Below are 17,428 nucleotides of genomic sequence, written 5' to 3' on the forward strand. Positions count from 1 at the left end.
ACTGTGGTAATGTACTCTTCGTCAAATTCCTTCCTGGGCGGCGCCAGCAGCGCTCGCCCCGGACAGCAGCCACCTTTAATGCAGCAGCAACAGCAGTATTCGCAATTCCCGCCCGGCCAGCAGCAGCAGCCCGGTTTTGCTCCCCAGACTACCGGCTATGGCCCTCCAATGTCGGGGTTTGGCGGCTCCCAACTCCAACATCAACCGACCGGATTCCCCACGGGACAGCTGCAACCGCAATTCACCGGCTTCCCTGGTGGCCCCCCCCAGCAGGGACTCCAACCCCCTGTTCCGCAGCAACAACCCCAATTTACCGGCTATCCTCCCCAGTCGCAGCCCCCGCAGCTTCAGGTCCCATCGAGCACGGGGCTTCCCGTTCGATCAGCTGTCCAGACTTCCTCCGAAATAGCAGACTCCTTTCGAGATGTGAGCGGTGCGGCTCCTCCTCCGCCCCCTAAGTCATTGGGAAACAAAATCCCCAATATCCGTCTATCGTTTATCACCGCCCAGGATCAGGCGAAATTCGAGCAACTTTTCAAGTCTGCGGTGGGAGACAGTCAGACCATGAGCGGTTAGTAGGAGTTGTTCCGCCTTCCCCGGTCCGCTGACTACTCGGAGGTGTGCTGACATTCAATTGCATCGCAGGGGACAAGGCCAAGGAGCTACTTCTGCGATCGAGACTTTCGGGCAGTGATCTATCTAAAATATGGTGGGTCACCGGGGAGTATCCGATGCGGTACAATACGATGCTTACTGTCATAGGGTCTTGTCAGATTCTACCAAGTCGGGCCAGCTGCTCTTCCCGGAGTTTGCATTGGCTATGTACTTGTGCAACCTACGGATTACGGGCCGGGACCTGCCCGACATCCTCCCGGAGAAAGTTAAGAATGAGGTGTCCAGCATGGTGGATATTATCTCGTTCACGGTCCCCGATACGCAACCGGAGCCCGTCGTCCGGACGAATGTCCCGAACTTCGACACTCCATTGCTAGAGAACAAATCTGCCCCTCCGGCTCCTCAGCAACCACAACCGCAACAGCCAACCAATTCGCAACTTTTGACCCAACTCACGGCGCAGCCCACGGGGTTCCCCCAGCCGAATAGCCTTTTACCAAATCAGCCCTCTTTCTCAGGCCAAGGCTCAGCTCTCACCCCACAAGCGACAGGGTTTCCTGGGCAAAACCATCAGCAGACTCTCCAACCGCAGCCGACGGGACTTCTGAATAACCCTCAGCCGACTGGCTACTCTGGTCCTCGTCCCCCTGTTCCGCCAATTCCAGCGGGCTTTGGGTCTGGTCTGAACCCGGCACAGACCGGGAATGCGCATGGTCTTGTTGCTCAGCCTACCGGCGTTCCAGGTCAATGGGGATTTGTCAATGCGCCTTCGTCCGGGCTACCCAACATTGAGGCTCTCAAGCAGCAACTTATGCCTCAACCAGGTCGCGAAGGTGGCTTTTCTGCTGTTGGCCTCTCGGGAAATGCCAACATACCTTGGGCGATTACGAAGGAAGAGAAGAAAATCTATGATGATCTCTTCCGAGCTTGGGATGGCTTCCATAAAGGGTTCATTGGTGGTGGCACTGCGATCGAAATTATGGGACAGAGTGGCCTGGATCGCCAAGATCTGGAGCGTATTTGGACCTTGGCGGATCCCCATAACAGGGGTCGACTTAACATGGATGAGTTTGCCGTGGCCATGCATCTGATCTACCGGAAGCTCAATGGATATCCTGTCCCAAGCCGTCTCCCCCCCGAACTTGTCCCTCCCTCCACGAGGAACTTGAACGACTCGATAGGGACGATCAAGTCGATGCTGTCGCAAGATGCAGAGACCCGAAAAGCGTCGGGTGCGTTCTTGCAGCCGCAAAAGACAGGTGTCAGCTACCTCAAGGAACACTCTTTCCGTGGCGGCGCGGTCTCCCCTGGTATTGGTCGCAAAGATGCTACCCTATTTAAGAACAATGACGACGCCGCTGCTGGCTATCGTTCTAGCGCCCGTCGCCGTGTTGGAAACAATGGTCGCACTCCATCACCTGCTGCCTCGTCCCAGGCATCGGAGGAAGAGCTGTCGTCCGAGCAGCTGAAGAAGAAAATCCGGGAGGCCCAGATTATGCTTGATGCAGTGGATTTTCAGGATGAAAATCGTGCCGAGGAGGACGATGCCATGGATCGCAGAGATCGTCGCGAAGCCGAGAGCCTCATGGACAGAGTCCGACGTGTCCAGGACGACATTGATACCCATCCAAATTCGTCATTCCGCAACATTGACAATGGGGCTGAACGGCGGGCCTTACGCCGCCAGCTACAGGCCTATGAAGATCAGGTTCCCCAAGTTGCTTCGGATGTCCGTCGGGTGGAACGAGAGATCGCCGAGGCCAAGCTTGAGCTGTTCCGCCTGCAGGACGCCAAGGCGCACCCCAACAGTGCTTCCAACATTGTTGGTACTGGCCCCGGTGGCGCAGTGACGGAGGCAGACCGCATCAAAGCTCGTGCTCGTGCCAGAATGCAAGCTCGCGCCGCTGAGCTTGCCGGAAGGCCTGCATCTGCGTCGCAGGACGATGATGGGGCTGCGGCTCGACGTCTCGAAGCTGAGAGTGCGAACATCAAGGCGGCCAGAGAGAAGAACGATGCTATGACGCGTGACGTGGAGGAGAGCGTGAAAGATTTCGCTCGAGGTCTTGAGGATAGTCTCAAAGACGAAGGCGAAAACTCAACCCGTGAACACGAAAAGCGTCGATGGGAGGATGCCTTGGGTGTTGAAGACATTATTCGAGACTTCATCTACGACTTGAAGCGCGGTGGCCGGACCGCACATGTCCGTAAGGAGGAGTAAGTTCCCCCTGTATCCTGTTGCAGAGACTACCCCTCCCCTGCCTCTCCTCGTATGGATACTAATAATACCCTGTAGAGCGTCGAAATCACTGTCTGTTCAGGAACAGCCGCACCGTTTCAATGTATCGCCCGTCAGTGATACGTCTGCGGTTCGTCCTCCCCCGCCACCATCCACAGGATCTACCGGGTCATTGCCCGGCTCTACTCATGAGGACCGTGTCGCTGCCGCCAGGGAACGCGCACAAAAGCGCATTGCCGAACGGATGGCGGCCGCTGGCCTGAAACCCCAGAATGATTCAGCAGAGAGCCTCCTTCAACGTCAAGAGCGGGAAAAGAAAGAGCGCGAAGAGCGGGTGAAACGAGCAGAAGAAGAGGATGCGAAACGAGAGCAGGAGCGGCAACGTCGCTTGGCCGAAGAACAAGGTGGTTCTACACCACAATCCTCTAAACCAGCTGGCAAGAAGCCTCCGCCAGCACCACCTTCACGGAGGGTACGAACGGATAGTACAGGCCAGGGTGATGCCAAGAGACAACCAGAGGAGGTAGATAAAACGGACCACGCCATCCGCGAACGGGTTCTCAAGGAGGAACAGCAGGCGCAACAGGAGGAGAGAAAACAACTGGAGTATGTGATTGAGCCCTACATAAACCCCTACATCCTAACAGATCGGATTGACTCGTACTTACTCTGCGTCTTTTACCTAGAGTCGAGGCCAGGCAACGAGAAGAAGAGTTGCAGAAAGAAAAGGCGGCGCAAGAAGCTCGTTTGCGTGCCCTGCAGGAGCAAGTGGCACAGGGTAAGATCAAAAAGCAAGAAGAGAAACGTCGAAAAGAGGAGGCGCAGCGTATGGCCAAAGAACAGGAAGCAAGGCTTGCTGCTCAACGGGCTGAACTCGAGACAGCCAGAGAGCGAGAGCGACAACTTCAATTGGAATTGGAAGCCATGGAGGATAGTTCTTCGGATGACGAAAGCCCAGCAAACGTCACCCCTCAGGATAGCACGCCGACGCAGAGCCAGGTCCTATCCACTGCAAATACCGCCTCCCCTCCGGCTCCTCCAACTCCTGAGCAAGCACCTCCGGAGGCAACAATCAACCCTGCCGACTCACTGGTCAGTGGTCGCGCTGGACCAGCAGCGAGCCTGAACCCAGAGGCCGAGTCCAAGAACCCGTATTTCAAGAATATTAGCCAGTTTACAGACAATTACGTCACTCCACCCACACCCCAGGCCACCGTTGTCTCCCCCAAGGCTGACACGTCGTCCACGAATCCTTTCCATCGCCTGACCCAGCATCAAGAGACTACGAGACCCGCATTTACCGCGTCGGGTCCATTAGAGCGCAAATCCCGCGCACGTCCAGAGGCAGACGACGATGACTGGTCTGCGGCAGGCTCGGAATTCGATTCGTCAGATGACGAGGACGAGCGAGCTGGCGGTGGCAGTGCGAAGCAACTTGCAAGTATTCTATTCGGTACGATGGCGCCCCCGCGGCCTCTGTCTGCCATGGACGACAAATCCCCGTCGAAATCGTCTACTCCAGTGCAGGAGAGCTCCGCAATTCCTCCCCCGCTGCCTGACATAGACAGCACGCCTTCTATTCCTGCCGCTGCCCCTCCGCCGCCACCACCTCCACCCGCGCCCGCTCCCGGCATTGCTGGCGCCGCTCCCCCACCGCCGCCGCCCGCTGGTGCTCCTCCCGCTCCACCTCCACCTCCCGGAATTCCTCCTGCTCCTGCTCCTCCGTCCGCTCCGGCCGGTTCAGGAAATCGTGGCGCCTTGCTAGCTTCGATTCAAGCAGGCAAGGGGCTAAAGAAGGTCCAGACAAACGACCGGAGCTCTAGCTCTACGGCAGGCCGGGTGTTGAATTGAACAAATACTATTGTGGACTGTTACGTGGAATGCATGACTACCAATTTCGGTCGAATGGGTGTTAGTGTGTAGAGTGAAGTGAACAGAGCCCAGTATACTTTTACCAATTCTCCCCACTAAATCTGCGGCTGCTTTGCGTTGCTGTCCTATTCGCTTTTACACCGGCTTCCGTATTTATGTAGGCAGGACCATTGAAATTGAAATGGCCATTTGCAGGATGTATGGAGCATTTACATAATTCTATACATTCGTTATCTAGGTTCCTATACTTGTATATATATCTTTGTTATATGTTACGAGGAGGATGGATCGTAGAGAACCCCTTTGACATGGATGGCGCCTTGAGAGGAAGAATGAGGACGAGAGTGGCAATGCACTCAATCGAACGAAGCTCAAGTGATAACCTCGGCAATCACATTGGCCAAGGTGGTAAAACACCATAAAGCCACTAGACCCCAGCCGATTTTTTGATCCATCCTCCACTTATTCAGTGGGATGACGATTAATAGCCCAACGAGAGTAACCAGGAGCGTTGCGGCACTAATTGCGAGGACATTTGAGATGGCGATCTCGTAGGAACCCCCAGTCCCAATGCTTGATTTGGGGTCTGCATTTATAGTCATGTATAAACCACCCAGTCCGATCCCTAGGAGGATGTTTAGCATCGGTCCACCGAAGCAGGCACTCAGGGCCATGACAGGATAACCCAGACGTGCCACAGTAATGTTTGCAACTAGATCGCCCAGCGAATTCCCGACAGCAAATACAGTCAATCCAAGAAGGGAATCGCTGATGTTCAAAATTACACCCACTGTCTTCAGCAGGCTGACAACCTCCGTAGCTATCGTGGCAACCCAAAATATCGCAACAACAAAGCCTAATAAGGCCAAGAAAGGGCGCCACAAACTCGGATGCTGCAATTGTTTTCTGTGTCGCGTAACCACAAGGAGACAGGTAAAGCACACGAGGGAAAATAGGAGTGCGCACAAAGACAACAGCAGGAGATTGCGATGGTTGAGCTCGGGATCCATAGCCGTCCAGGAGATCAAGATAACAAAAAATGGGCCCGTGAAGAGCTGTACCCGTACGAGCCATGAACACCACTCTTTTGTAGGAGCTGGGGATGGATCCGAAGGCCGCGGAATAGCAGGCAGTTCAGAGTCCCAGCGGCGCCGTCCATGTGTAGATTGCTTTTTGGGGCTCTGGTTGGTTGTCTCATCTGCCACGGGGCCACGATCAATTGCACGAATAAGTGGACTATCGCCTGGCAGTATCACAGGAGGCGTTACCGAATCTTCGCTGTCCGCCGAAGTTACAACAACGGTAACGGGGTCTTCCACAGCCTGGGGATGTGTTGGTTCAACAACAGGTATAGTTATAGTCAGTAACAATACGCTAGGAGCTGCGGCAACTCCCAAGAGTCGCTCCCAAAGTGACTTCGAATTCCACCCATCTAGAGTGGGAAACAGGGTTGGGAAAATGGACCGGAGAGGCAAGAACGAGAAACAAGACCTGCGTTTTGTTTGAGTACTAGAAAGAGGGGCTTCCCCGTCAAAGACGCTATCATGGATTTGCAACAGCTCCGTAGGGCTAGAAGGAGCGGGCAAACGTATGCTGGGGGGTCCAGAAGACGCCGAGCTATACGCATCAAAGGTAGGAAATGGACTATTAGGACTGCCGACCGCAACATCATTCAAAGCGTATGATGTCCCATGCGGGGACACGGGAAGTGGTGATCGTGAATGAGACATTTCAATCTGGTAATTAGGGGAATGGAAAGTATCCGGTGGTGCAAGTAACGTAGGAGTACGGGGTTGGGTATCTGCCTCTGGACTCAGATGCGGCGATGAATGGTTGGATGGTTGTGGTGACAACTTGAGCTCTGCGCGCTGATGGGCTTTATGAACACCTGGTGTATTGGAGTCCGAACTATCCGAGGGTCGTCTGATAGTAACACGGGGCTGTGCTACGGTAGAGACAAGCATGCTGGTATCCAACTTTAGCCCAGCTGCATTGTTGGCGGACACAGCCCGAGCACGGCCAGAAGCAGCTCCGCTGTAAGGTGAAAGATGGTCCGCCGCGGGGGGCCTGCTAATCCATGGATGGGAAGCAACTGAGACGTTATCTTGTGCCTGTGCTGATGACGATGAAGCTGCTGCGGCGCCACGATCCTGACCATCCGAATGCCTTTCCAGGTTGATTGGAATTGGAATGTTTTGATGGATACTTCTCGATCGCTGCAGCGACGATAGCACCGACTGGAACTCCAGCGCGCCAACGAGACTTGGTCTGATTGGATTCAACGTGTTGCGTCTACGCGCAGACGGACGGTATACGTGCATGTTGTCCCGTATTTCAGCCAGGTAGCGGTTACGGGTTTCATCATCCTCATCCCCGTCCCGCCAAGGAGCATTCCCGGACCTCTCCAGGGAATCGAAATCGGCCGACACCCCGCGAAGAAGACTGGTTGACTCAGACGCCACACCTGGGTCATCCTCTTCCACCTCCTCGATCTCCAATTCTTGGTTTTCCGGGATATGGAAATGCGACCGTGCCGCCAAATTCCTCTCATACACTCGTCGTTGCCGTACGATATACCAATGCCAGGTAACAACTAGAGCCACATAGAAGCAATACAGCCCGACCATTGTGGCGGACTTCCAGATACGCAGGCGACCATCTGCCAGAAGCAACATGCTGCAACTCACCGCCACAATAAAGAACCCAACATCGCGGACAAAGCTTCTCCGAGCGACCTTGAATGGGCGAACCAACGCCATCGAGCCGGCAACAACGGATGTGATAAAGCCAGCAGCTCCAAGCAGCTCACCTATGGCCAAACTACCGCTGTTGGACTTCATGGCGGCAAACGTAGAGAAAACATCTGGGCTGCCATTCCCAAATGCAAGGAAGGTGACACCAGTCAAGCTTTCGCTCAGTCCGAGAACGCTGGCCAAGGTGCTCAAGTTAATGCATAGGAAGTCGCTCGCAGCGATCCCAATAGTGCTGAAGAGCAGAGATAACCATAAGATAATCATAACGAACGCAAGTGGTTTCGCATCTGCTAAAGCGCAATAATAGAATTGAAGGTATGAAAAAAGACCATCCTCATTATCTGGACAATTTAGCTGTACGAAGGAGCATTGGTCCTTCGCATTACGGACCAAACGGCACTGGATCGGTCAGTACGGGTCTTGAGCAATTATTACCAATACGAATAGATATATAAGGCCCCGGAAATAATATTTGGAAGGGGATGTACCTCAACATCATTGCTACGCCCAATAATCTGATGGAGATTGGATTCCATCAATTGTGGATTGTCTGGCGTGAGCTGTGCATACCGACCATCTCCCCAGTGGTCAACCCACTTGAGAATTGTAAGGACTGCTAATACAAGGAGAGTCCAGTAAAATGGACGAGCAGAATATTGACGCTTCGGACGAGCCAAAGACTGGTACCGGGAAGGCCTCAGTATTCTGGACATAATGGGAGTTGTAGCCACGGCAGAAGCATCATGAGCAGTAGAGAGGGTCACCGGCTAAGAGGGCCCCAAAAGGGAAGGGCTGAGGTAGCAGTAAGGAATAGAAAATAAACAGGTAGCAGCAAATAGATAGATTGCTGTGCGGATTGCGGTGAGGGAGTGAGTTGGTTCTTATTGCATGCGTTAGGAGAAGGAGAGACGAGACAGACGGGATACACTCAGCCTACTATACTAGCCACTGATGTCAAAAGTGTGGGTCTGGATGGTGGCTTGTGTTGGCCCATTGGAGCCCAGAGTGAGGCGGTGCTGCTCATCTAAATAACTGGAGCGCAGGCGGTAGTACGGAGTAATAATACGGAGTAGTGTGGAGACCAGAGACGTACTCTCTTGGAGGATAAATGAGTTCATCAACTGTTGATCAACGAGTGCATGATCTTTCGATTTCTCGACGTCCAGTAGGATGAACGATAAAAAGAGTAAAACAAAGAACGTGGTTGCAGATGGGGATGCCCTGTTTTTTTGGTCGTGTGCCGCATTCCTGATGACTAATGGTCTTTTCCATTTATTCAAAGAACTTGTTCCGTCTTCCATTTATGTATTAACTAAACCAGGTGTCACATGCTTGGCAACTTGCCTGATCGGGGTCTAGTGCTCACGTATAACGCTATACCATATGCGGATAAACGCTGCATGTGTGGTTGCTCTGGGATGGCGTATGTTTTTGTTGTTGATTTCCTTCAAAGGAAACCGAAACATCCGCAAAAGCGGCCATCAAATTCCACCGCGCTTGCTTCTTCCCACGAGATGAGAATCCTCCTCGGCACATCTTGAATCTGTATCTTGTGTTTTAATATTGTTTTCTCGAAGGGAGAGACGGACAGAGAGCTGTGTGTGGCCAAAATAGCCCTTATTACTAAGGGTATTCATCCACAATGCCCCGCGTTGCAAAGCACCGCCGTTCTGGCGGTGCCTCTACTCCACACAAAAATTCGCCTTTGAAGTATGGATTTTGCTAAATTCCGGAGCTTCCTCAGAAATACTAAAACTGATTATATTAGGATCCCACTTAATGATGACTTGGGTGAGAAAGCGGCACGCATGGAAGCACGTCAAGCCCGCCAAGATCGACAGATGGACAGATCAAGGCCGCTGTTAAGACCCCTATGCCCCCTCGCCGGTATACCGGCTATGATCGCCCTTCCAGCCTAAGTCCCGCCACCCCGCGCGGCTCAGGACACCGAGGACGCGAGAGTGACCCAGATGGCCGGAGAGCCGTGACCCCGATGAAACGTGTTCCCATACTAGCAAACTTTGAAGAGTGGATGAAGATGGCGACTGACAACAAGATCAATGCGAACAATTCATGGAACTTCGCCCTCATCGATTATTTCCATGACATGTCCTTGCTGAAGGAAGGCGATGGGGTGAACTTCCAAAAGGCAAGCTGCACGCTGGACGGCTGTGTCAAGATTTATACGAGCAGAGTCGACAGCGTTGCTACGGAGACTGGAAAACTTCTCAGCGGCTTAGCCGATAGTCGCGATAAGAAGACTCGTGAGGCCGGTGCAGACGGGGAAGAGGCCGAGGACGAGGATGAGGAAGGGGAGGACGGGACGACCAGAAAGACGCGGCGAAAGGTATAGCAGCGTACCCCATCCAGCCATGCATTCTGTCGGCTGACTATTTAACTCAAGCAACGCTCGCACGAATCGACTCTAGCCCCGTCATTCGCTGCTCTCCAACTTAAAAAGTTTGAACTTGAGTTCGCGGTCGATCCACTATTTAAAAAAGCGTCGGCGGATTTTGATGAAGGGGGTGCCAAAGGTTTACTTCTTAACCATCTGGCGATTGACAGCCAAGGGCGAATCGTATTTGATAGCAGCGATGACGCTGCTGAAGAAGGCTCAAAAGAGATAGATGGTGCCGATCAAGATGCAGAAGATCTGGGACGACCAGGTTCTCCCTCATCTACCTCAGGTCAATCCCCAGGTGATGTGTTCGAGGACAGTATGGATATCGATATAATCCCATTGGCCACTCAATTTTTCCCCGACCTGGATCAGCTGGACGAGCAGGATATTTGCCCGTCGCTGAAGAACTTTGATCTTGGCGATCCAAGCGGATCTTTGGATATCCCTTTCCTCAAGGCATCAGATGACTGGCGAAATGAGAAGAGCCACGAACAAGGACGAAGCGCAAACGACGCGTCTGGCATCATGCTCGATGATGACAATGCTGTGGGATTCGACGACGATGACGATGCTACGCTGGCTAGCTTTGACCTTACCGGGGATGCTGGCTTCGGGGATGGCGGTGAGGCATGGGCCCGTGAAGCTGCTTTAGAGCCAATGCTCAAGGTTCACCGTGTGGACCTGGAAGGCGATGAGAATCGGGATGGCGAAGAACTTGACAATGACGATGTATATGCAATATCTCTTAGCCACCATCCCAACAGCCGAGACCATGAAACCATCCTCAGCTATTTTGACAACGCACTGCAGAAAAATTGGGCAGGACCAGAACACTGGAAAATCCGAAAAATTAAAGAGCATGCAGCTGCTAACACCGCAACTGCAGCGCCGAAACAGCGAAAGGAGAAAGAACCCTTTGAAATCGACTTCACTGCCCCTCTGGATCCGTCTGTGGCGGAGTTGATGTACACTCCTGCTAGCTCTAACTCCATGATTTCCCTGCCAAAAACACAGTGGAAAACTAAAGGCCGTAATCTTCTCCCAGATGACAAACACTTCAACTCGCGACAGTTGCTTCGTCTATTCCTCAAGCCAAAAGCAAGGATAGGCTCCAAGAAACTGGTGGGATCCCGTCCCTTCAATCTTCGACGGCAGGAACAAACATCAGGCAATGGGGACATGGACGAGGCCTTCTGGGCAAATCACAAATCAGAAGCTGATACCGGAGCAGCTGGGGAAGAAGGCGCTCCTAGGGTATATGATGCCAACTTCTTTGCGGACGATGATGGCCTTGCATTCCCGAATGGCATCGGATTAGATGACGACGATGACGATAACCTCCCATTCGCAGATGCAAGAGAGATGCTGTCTCCCCCATCTGATGGACCTGCAGGCTCCTCGGCTGGAGAAGCAGGCGGAACCTCAGGTCTCGCGGCACTGCTGAATGCGGTTGGTGCAGCTCCTGGCACTGCTTTACAGAGTGGTGCTGGAGGATTCGGGTCACAGCTTGTAACGCAGGGCGGCCGAAGAGCACGCCCAGACTATGTTGCGTATGCACGGGTCGCCAAAAAGGTGGACGTGCGGCGGCTCAAACTGGAAATGTGGAAGGGCATGGGAGAACAATTGGTGACCTCGACACACTTCGAGCCCACGCAAGCAGAGACTATCAACAGTCCCGCCGTCGAACAGGAACCGCTAACACCCACGCCATTAAGCAACAACTCAGATCAAGTTCCCGATAGTGGAACCAATGGGCTGCGTTTCACTCAGATCATGAATTCACTCAAATCAGTCTACCCTCGGGAAACACTGCGTGACATCAGCACCTCGTATGGGTTTATTTGTCTGCTTCATTTAGCCAATGAACAAGGACTGGTCTTGCAGAATGACAATCGTTCCAATAATGATGGCGAAGCCAAGCTCGAAGAAATCTTCGTTGTTAAGGATGTCAACGCTGTCATCGAAGAAGCAATGTAACACAGTGTATTTGTTCTGATGGAGGTATTGTCGTCCTGGCTTTGACGGTGATGGCACGCTATGAGGAACGTAGTATGGTTTGGAGTTAATCCCTGGTGGAGTTCGCGGATTTTATTTGAGATGGGATCTGACAGGCTTTTCTTAAATTAGGGCTTTATTTTTTTTTTTCTTGTTCTCTTTTAATTTGAAGAAGTGGAAGGTATTCTGGATTAAATGGGTGCTGCTACTCTTCAATTCCTATATTTAACATTCAGCCTCGGGGGCCGTAAATAAATAGAGGATATTTCTGTTCATCGACTATTTCTTAACCAATCCAAACCAGGACAAGAATACATAGTCCAACAAAGCCCACAATATCAAGAATATTCATCTGAACAACAGAATCGACAGCTATACCAAATGCTTGAGTCCATAAATCACCACCAGAGGGCCAAAAAAAGGAAAGAAAAGAAAGAAAAGGAAGGAAAGGAAGGAAAGAGTTGCAGTGGTATAACGGAACAATATAATAAAACTTCATAATGAGAGAAATGAAGCGTATAATGTAAATACCAGATATTATATGGACACCAGTCGTCGCAAAAGAGACTTAATTATTTATAACGAGACGATCATAGCTCTGGCATGCGAAAATAGGTGGACTAGCATGTTGCAATATTCGATCGAATTTAGTCGTTTCATTTCAAATATCCAAACATATAATGTAAGCGCATCAAATAATCTGCTATCTACCATTCAAACTCTGACTTGGGATGATGGCATAAGTCTCAATGTTGTGCTCCATGCGGAAAGTTAGGGCTCATTGGACTCGCATAAGCAACTGGGATGGGGACAGCTTCGTAAGTCCGCTCGCCGGGAGCAGCACCCATATGTTGAGGCCCACCCTGCATAGGTGCAGCTGCGGGTGTCGGTGTGGGAAATCCTTCCTGCATAGGCTTGGGTGTTGCATGCTGCACACGAATTGGAGGTGGTTGTAGCTGGAACGTGGGCTGGGGCCTGGTAGGAGATTTAGGAGTAGCAAATTGCGTGGAGCATGACTCTCCATTTTCCGCAGCAGAGTAAGCGTCCTGGGGAATGGAGCTGGATACAACGGGAATTTTTGCGCTGTGAGGGAACCCCGGTGTGTTTGGCGCAGACTGGAGGCGAAGCTGGGCCAGGTACAAATCAGATCTGGCTTTATCGCGATGATCCATTGACTTTGCGAGCCGTCTTTTGGTCCAGAATCGATAGAAGACCACCGCATAAATGAGAATAACTAAGACCTCAATGACTATTTCGATGATAGCGCATACCAACCCCCAGTCCTATATATTCAAGGTTAGGCATGTACAACAGTCGAGAGGCCACAGCGGCCCGATTTTGACATACCTGCAGACGACAAAGAAGGGCATAATCAATATCACTGTGAAACAATTCTTCTCTCGTGTTTTTCTTACAGGACCAACCCCAGAGGTCCTTGCCGTTTCCAGTGGCCTTGTCATTCTGGTAGAGGGCAGCTGCAACAACCCACATAATAAGACTGAATGTGAAAAAGCAGACGGAGAAGACCGAGTAATAGACAGCGACTTTTTCAGCACGCTTATGACCACCCTTCCAATAGCCCCAAAATACGACCAGGCAGGCCAGTAATGATATACAAGAGACCGATAGAAGTAGATACTGCGTCCATGGATTTGTACCATTGGCCCAGGCGGGGAAACCGCTGCGGGACGGTAACGACTTGGTTGCATGGAATATGGTCAAAGTCGTTCCCAGAATTGAAAGAACGATTAAACTGCAGCCAAAATTCACAAAACGAAGGAATATCTTAGCAACGCGAACACGGAGTTTAATACGCTGTAGATTGAAACGCGTAAGCATCTATGTAGAGTGCCATAGTCTCGGGTTGCTCACTCACCAGGTCTCTGGCGTTCTCCTTCTCCGCCACCTTTTCTTGCTTCTCCACATAAAACTCCTCTCGGAAAGTTGGACTGAGGGGGTTTAATGTGCGTCCAGGAGTTCCGGGGACCTTCAAAGCACTTTTGAGGGGCGATGACGGCGGGAGTTGATGAGAGGCATGTTGCGCTGGGTCGTTTGCCTTGACGTATCCAAAACCCACATCAGACACATCGGGAGGGGTCTGAGACTGGCTGGAAGGATCTGCAAATGGTGACCTCCCCGTATCTGCAGGACCAGTCGGAGAATGTATCGTCGTTGCTTCCGCAAAGCGAGCTGTCCGGGGACTCTTCAGAGATGAGGATGACGTATCCGAAGAATCCCTGTGTTCGACGGTGGGCTGCAGTGCAGGTGCCATTTCTCTGTAATTATGACCGCGAACGATATCCATGGGAGTAACTGCTTCGTAAGTGTGAGTGAAGCTCTTTTGGCTATCTCCAGATACAGACATCGAGAAGATAGAACCAAGATCACGGTTTGGAGATGGCCTCGTGATGTATAGATATGGACGGAGAGAACCAGCTCTCGAGTGCCCGTTCTTGTTACTGGGTTCTGATTGGAGGCTTTTGGAAACCAATGTGCTGTCTAGAAAATGCGCAGCGGGCTATTGTCGCAGCTCAGCTCCATACACTTAACCCAAGTCCGTTAGTCACGTCGTCTGAAAGGCGACTCATACAAGGTAGCACACCTTTTTCTAGAGAAGCAAAAGGGCTTCTGAAATGATTTGAACTAATATTGAGAAAGGGGCGTTAATTTTCTATGGCGTGCTTGATAGCATTAGGAATCCAAGGAGAGTGAGTGTACTTACCGAAGTCCAGTTATTGGTTGGCTCAATCGGTCGACTTTTCTCTCAACCGTTTTTGTCTCTTGGAAATGCTCTGCGAAACCTGCGCTGCTTCGACCAAGAAACAATCCAGGGGATAGACCCAGAGTAAGAGTGCGATAGTGTGTGGGTTCAGGGGGAAAGAGAGAGAACAGAGGAATCAGACTGATGACAGACCACTTCTGAATGGCGTGGCCACCTCCCGAATATCTATGAAGGGCGCTGGCCTGGCCATCCTATCGATCTGGCGGCGGGGTCGGACTCACAAAGGCTACGTGAAGGGCAAGGTAAGCGCCGGAGAGCATGCAGAGCGACCACGACTGGAAAGATGATTGGGGAGACCAAGGAGGGTGAAAACTGTACGGACGCGCTCTCAACGTGACGATAGGAAGGGACAGGGCCAACGAACACGATGACTGGATGGGGGAATGCATCACTAGAGCAATCACCCTGACTTATCACAGTGGGGAAGAGCGCATCGACATCACTATACAGATACAGCTACTTCCTATGCAAGTCTGATCACTCCCAGAGCGAATGAGCTCGTCATTTGGCTCGTCTTCCCGGCGCCAGTGTTGATCGTCTCTCAACGGAGCCAACCACGGGCGTTGCAGAACCGCTGGAGTTGACGGAGGTTAACTTACTGAAGGAAGTAAGTAGGACTTGTCTCTACAAGACTTTCCCCATCTCTTAAAGTCCTAATCAGTATCTACTACTAAGCGCCTGCAACTTCGGTCACACCTCTCGCCGATGACTAAGGATGGTCTCATGGTATTCGCCAATCCCACAAGCAAAATAACCGCCTTCTTGAAAATCCCGCAGTTTGCACTGCGGCACCTACTCCGTCCTGTCATTCATGAGGATAGGAAGTTAACTTATCTTCCTCCTCCTCCTCTCCCTCCTCAAAGAGACATCACTCAGTCTATATACCAGCAATCGAGGTACCATACCAATGAGACTTCCACGCTTAGTGGTGTATAACTAGTATTCACCACGATACAGTTCAAAGGTAGGTATTTAATTGTCAAGCCACTGTACTTCATGGCCAACGGTGAATAATATACCCTCATCTGGCCATTTGCTGTTACATACTACATATCAGCAAGTATGTAAGATCAAGATAAGTGCTTGTATTTCCCCGTAGTATTAGATTGTTACGATAACCTTCAAACATCGACTCCTAAAGGAGGAGAGCATGTTGAAATTATCCGCCCCCTACCTACGCAGCACTATACGTACTGAGGAACATCGTATAGGACTTGATTCGCACCCTCGATCTGTGCATCTCCACCAAGCCTCAGCTTATATTGACCAGGAAGACAAGGCTTTCAGGGTCATTTCATGCCCGGCAGGCGGTGAGATGGTACAGCCACTCCTTCCCACTAGGTTCTAGAAAGCCGGAAGCCCACGCCACGGCCTCGGATTTTCATGGAACAACATCCAGGTCACAAATTTATACAAGAAGATGTGCTTTACTTACTTAGGTGATTTTTTTTTTTTTTTTTGGTGATAATTACTCCGTAGTTGTCGTACATATTGACTATCCATGCCGAAATTCAGGATGTATGTCCTTCATCGACATGCTATCTAACACCCACATCTCTTTTGAGCAACTCCTGCTGCGCCTCGCAGGTCCAGTACTAAAAAAGTATCCCACTAACCTTTTACCGTTAGCTGTACTTTAGCGAACACAAGGCCTCTTTAATACCGCTTCAATACCATAATACTATCGGACTTTCTGTAGTTCCGAAAAATATCCGTGTCCGGTCAGGCAGAGCCGCGTGGAGCCTGGTCACGGCTGGTACGGCCCAAGTTGCTCCAGCCACTTTCTTCTCGTATTGGGATTAAGGATTCCCTTCTCCAACTTCCTCTCTCTTTGCTCTCGGCCTCTTTCTTCCCTTCTCTTTTGTTGCTTGCTGGTATCCGCTCTGCCTCTCATCTTTTTTCCCCTGCGCCTCGCCAGTTCTTTTTGGCAGCCTGTTGGATTTGATTTGCTCCCCCTCCTCTTGTTCCGCTTGGTTGAACAAACAAGGCCACCACCGCCGCCTCCACTGTCCCCTCCCCCAAGTACCAATCAACCCAAACATAACAATCCTCTGAACTAAGGTCTGCCTGGCCACTGCATCATCATCACCTCCTGTATCAGTTCATCCATACTCACCAACAATATCTCTTTTCTAAATTACATTGATCTCTCTCCTCTATCTTTTTTGATTTTTATTTTATTTTATTCTGTTTTATTTTTGTTACTCTTCTCTACCTTTCTCTCCCGCAATCTTTTCTTTACATTTATATCTCCGTGTCCAATAACGCTCTACGCCTTACTGTTTTTTTAAAAAATTAATTTTTTATGTCAGCCTGCTCCGGTGATTGAGGCTTGGACACACTGTATCCATTCCTTCTCTGCATCCCCCGTCTTCTCCTTCCCCCCCCTGTCTTCCTTCATCCTCTATGATCCGACTGACCTCGTCGACTATACATTGACGGCTTGCCAGATAGTTTAGTGTTGCATAGCCTCATTTCTTTTTCGGATTTGGTCATAAGCCTTAGTTCTGGCGTCTTCTGTGGCCTAATTAAGCATCTCCATTTCGCCGCACATCCGCTACAGTCCCGCCTGATGGGTTGACCTCAAATTTGATCGACCCTAAGCAGATACTGTTGAGCCTGCCGAACCTGCTTCTATTTTTGTCTCTCTGCAAGGTCCCATTGTTGTATACCTGTGGGACCTGGTCGTCTGACAGGAAGTCGCGAAAGCTGAACCTCGCCATCAGCTTGCGCCACACTCGGTTCTAGGTGAGCGCCCACCTCTAATAGCTCTC

At 51.2% G+C, this 17,428-nt stretch overlaps 4 protein-coding genes across 4 annotated transcripts; 2 read left to right on the top strand and 2 right to left on the bottom strand.

The window, feature by feature from the left end:
• Window positions 1-9: 9 nt before the first annotated feature.
• On the top strand, window positions 10-4,702 carry pan1 (actin cytoskeleton-regulatory complex protein PAN1; the record flags this gene model as incomplete). The annotated part of the gene is made up of 5 exons (XM_033575656.1): window positions 10-571; window positions 646-709; window positions 763-2,829; window positions 2,909-3,457; window positions 3,538-4,702. 5 exons carry the CDS (start codon window positions 10-12, stop codon window positions 4,700-4,702), a joined length of 4,407 nt encoding a protein of 1,468 aa, XP_033421511.1.
• A 392-nt stretch (window positions 4,703-5,094) lies between these two features.
• On the bottom strand, window positions 5,095-8,189 carry ATNIH1004_011091 (sodium/calcium exchanger protein; the record flags this gene model as incomplete). The annotated part of the gene is made up of 2 exons (XM_033575657.1): window positions 5,095-7,875; window positions 7,965-8,189. 2 exons carry the CDS (start codon window positions 8,187-8,189, stop codon window positions 5,095-5,097), a joined length of 3,006 nt encoding a protein of 1,001 aa, XP_033421512.1.
• Window positions 8,190-9,118: 929 nt separating this feature from the next.
• Window positions 9,119-11,854, top strand: ATNIH1004_011092 (condensin subunit BRN1; the record flags this gene model as incomplete). The annotated part of the gene is made up of 4 exons (XM_033575658.1): window positions 9,119-9,186; window positions 9,245-9,267; window positions 9,318-9,823; window positions 9,881-11,854. The coding sequence occupies 4 exons, from the start codon at window positions 9,119-9,121 to the stop codon at window positions 11,852-11,854; spliced, it is 2,571 nt and encodes an 856-aa protein (XP_033421513.1).
• A 764-nt stretch (window positions 11,855-12,618) lies between these two features.
• Window positions 12,619-14,237, bottom strand: ATNIH1004_011093 (uncharacterized protein; the record flags this gene model as incomplete). The annotated part of the gene is made up of 3 exons (XM_033575659.1): window positions 12,619-13,155; window positions 13,220-13,687; window positions 13,749-14,237. 3 exons carry the CDS (start codon window positions 14,235-14,237, stop codon window positions 12,619-12,621), a joined length of 1,494 nt encoding a protein of 497 aa, XP_033421514.1.
• Between the last annotated feature and the right edge of the window lie 3,191 nt (window positions 14,238-17,428).

This window comes from Aspergillus tanneri, assembly GCF_003426965.1.
Source record: "Aspergillus tanneri strain NIH1004 chromosome Unknown AapTan_8_pilon_pilon_pilon, whole genome shotgun sequence".
Lineage (NCBI taxonomy): Eukaryota > Fungi > Ascomycota > Eurotiomycetes > Eurotiales > Aspergillaceae > Aspergillus > Aspergillus tanneri.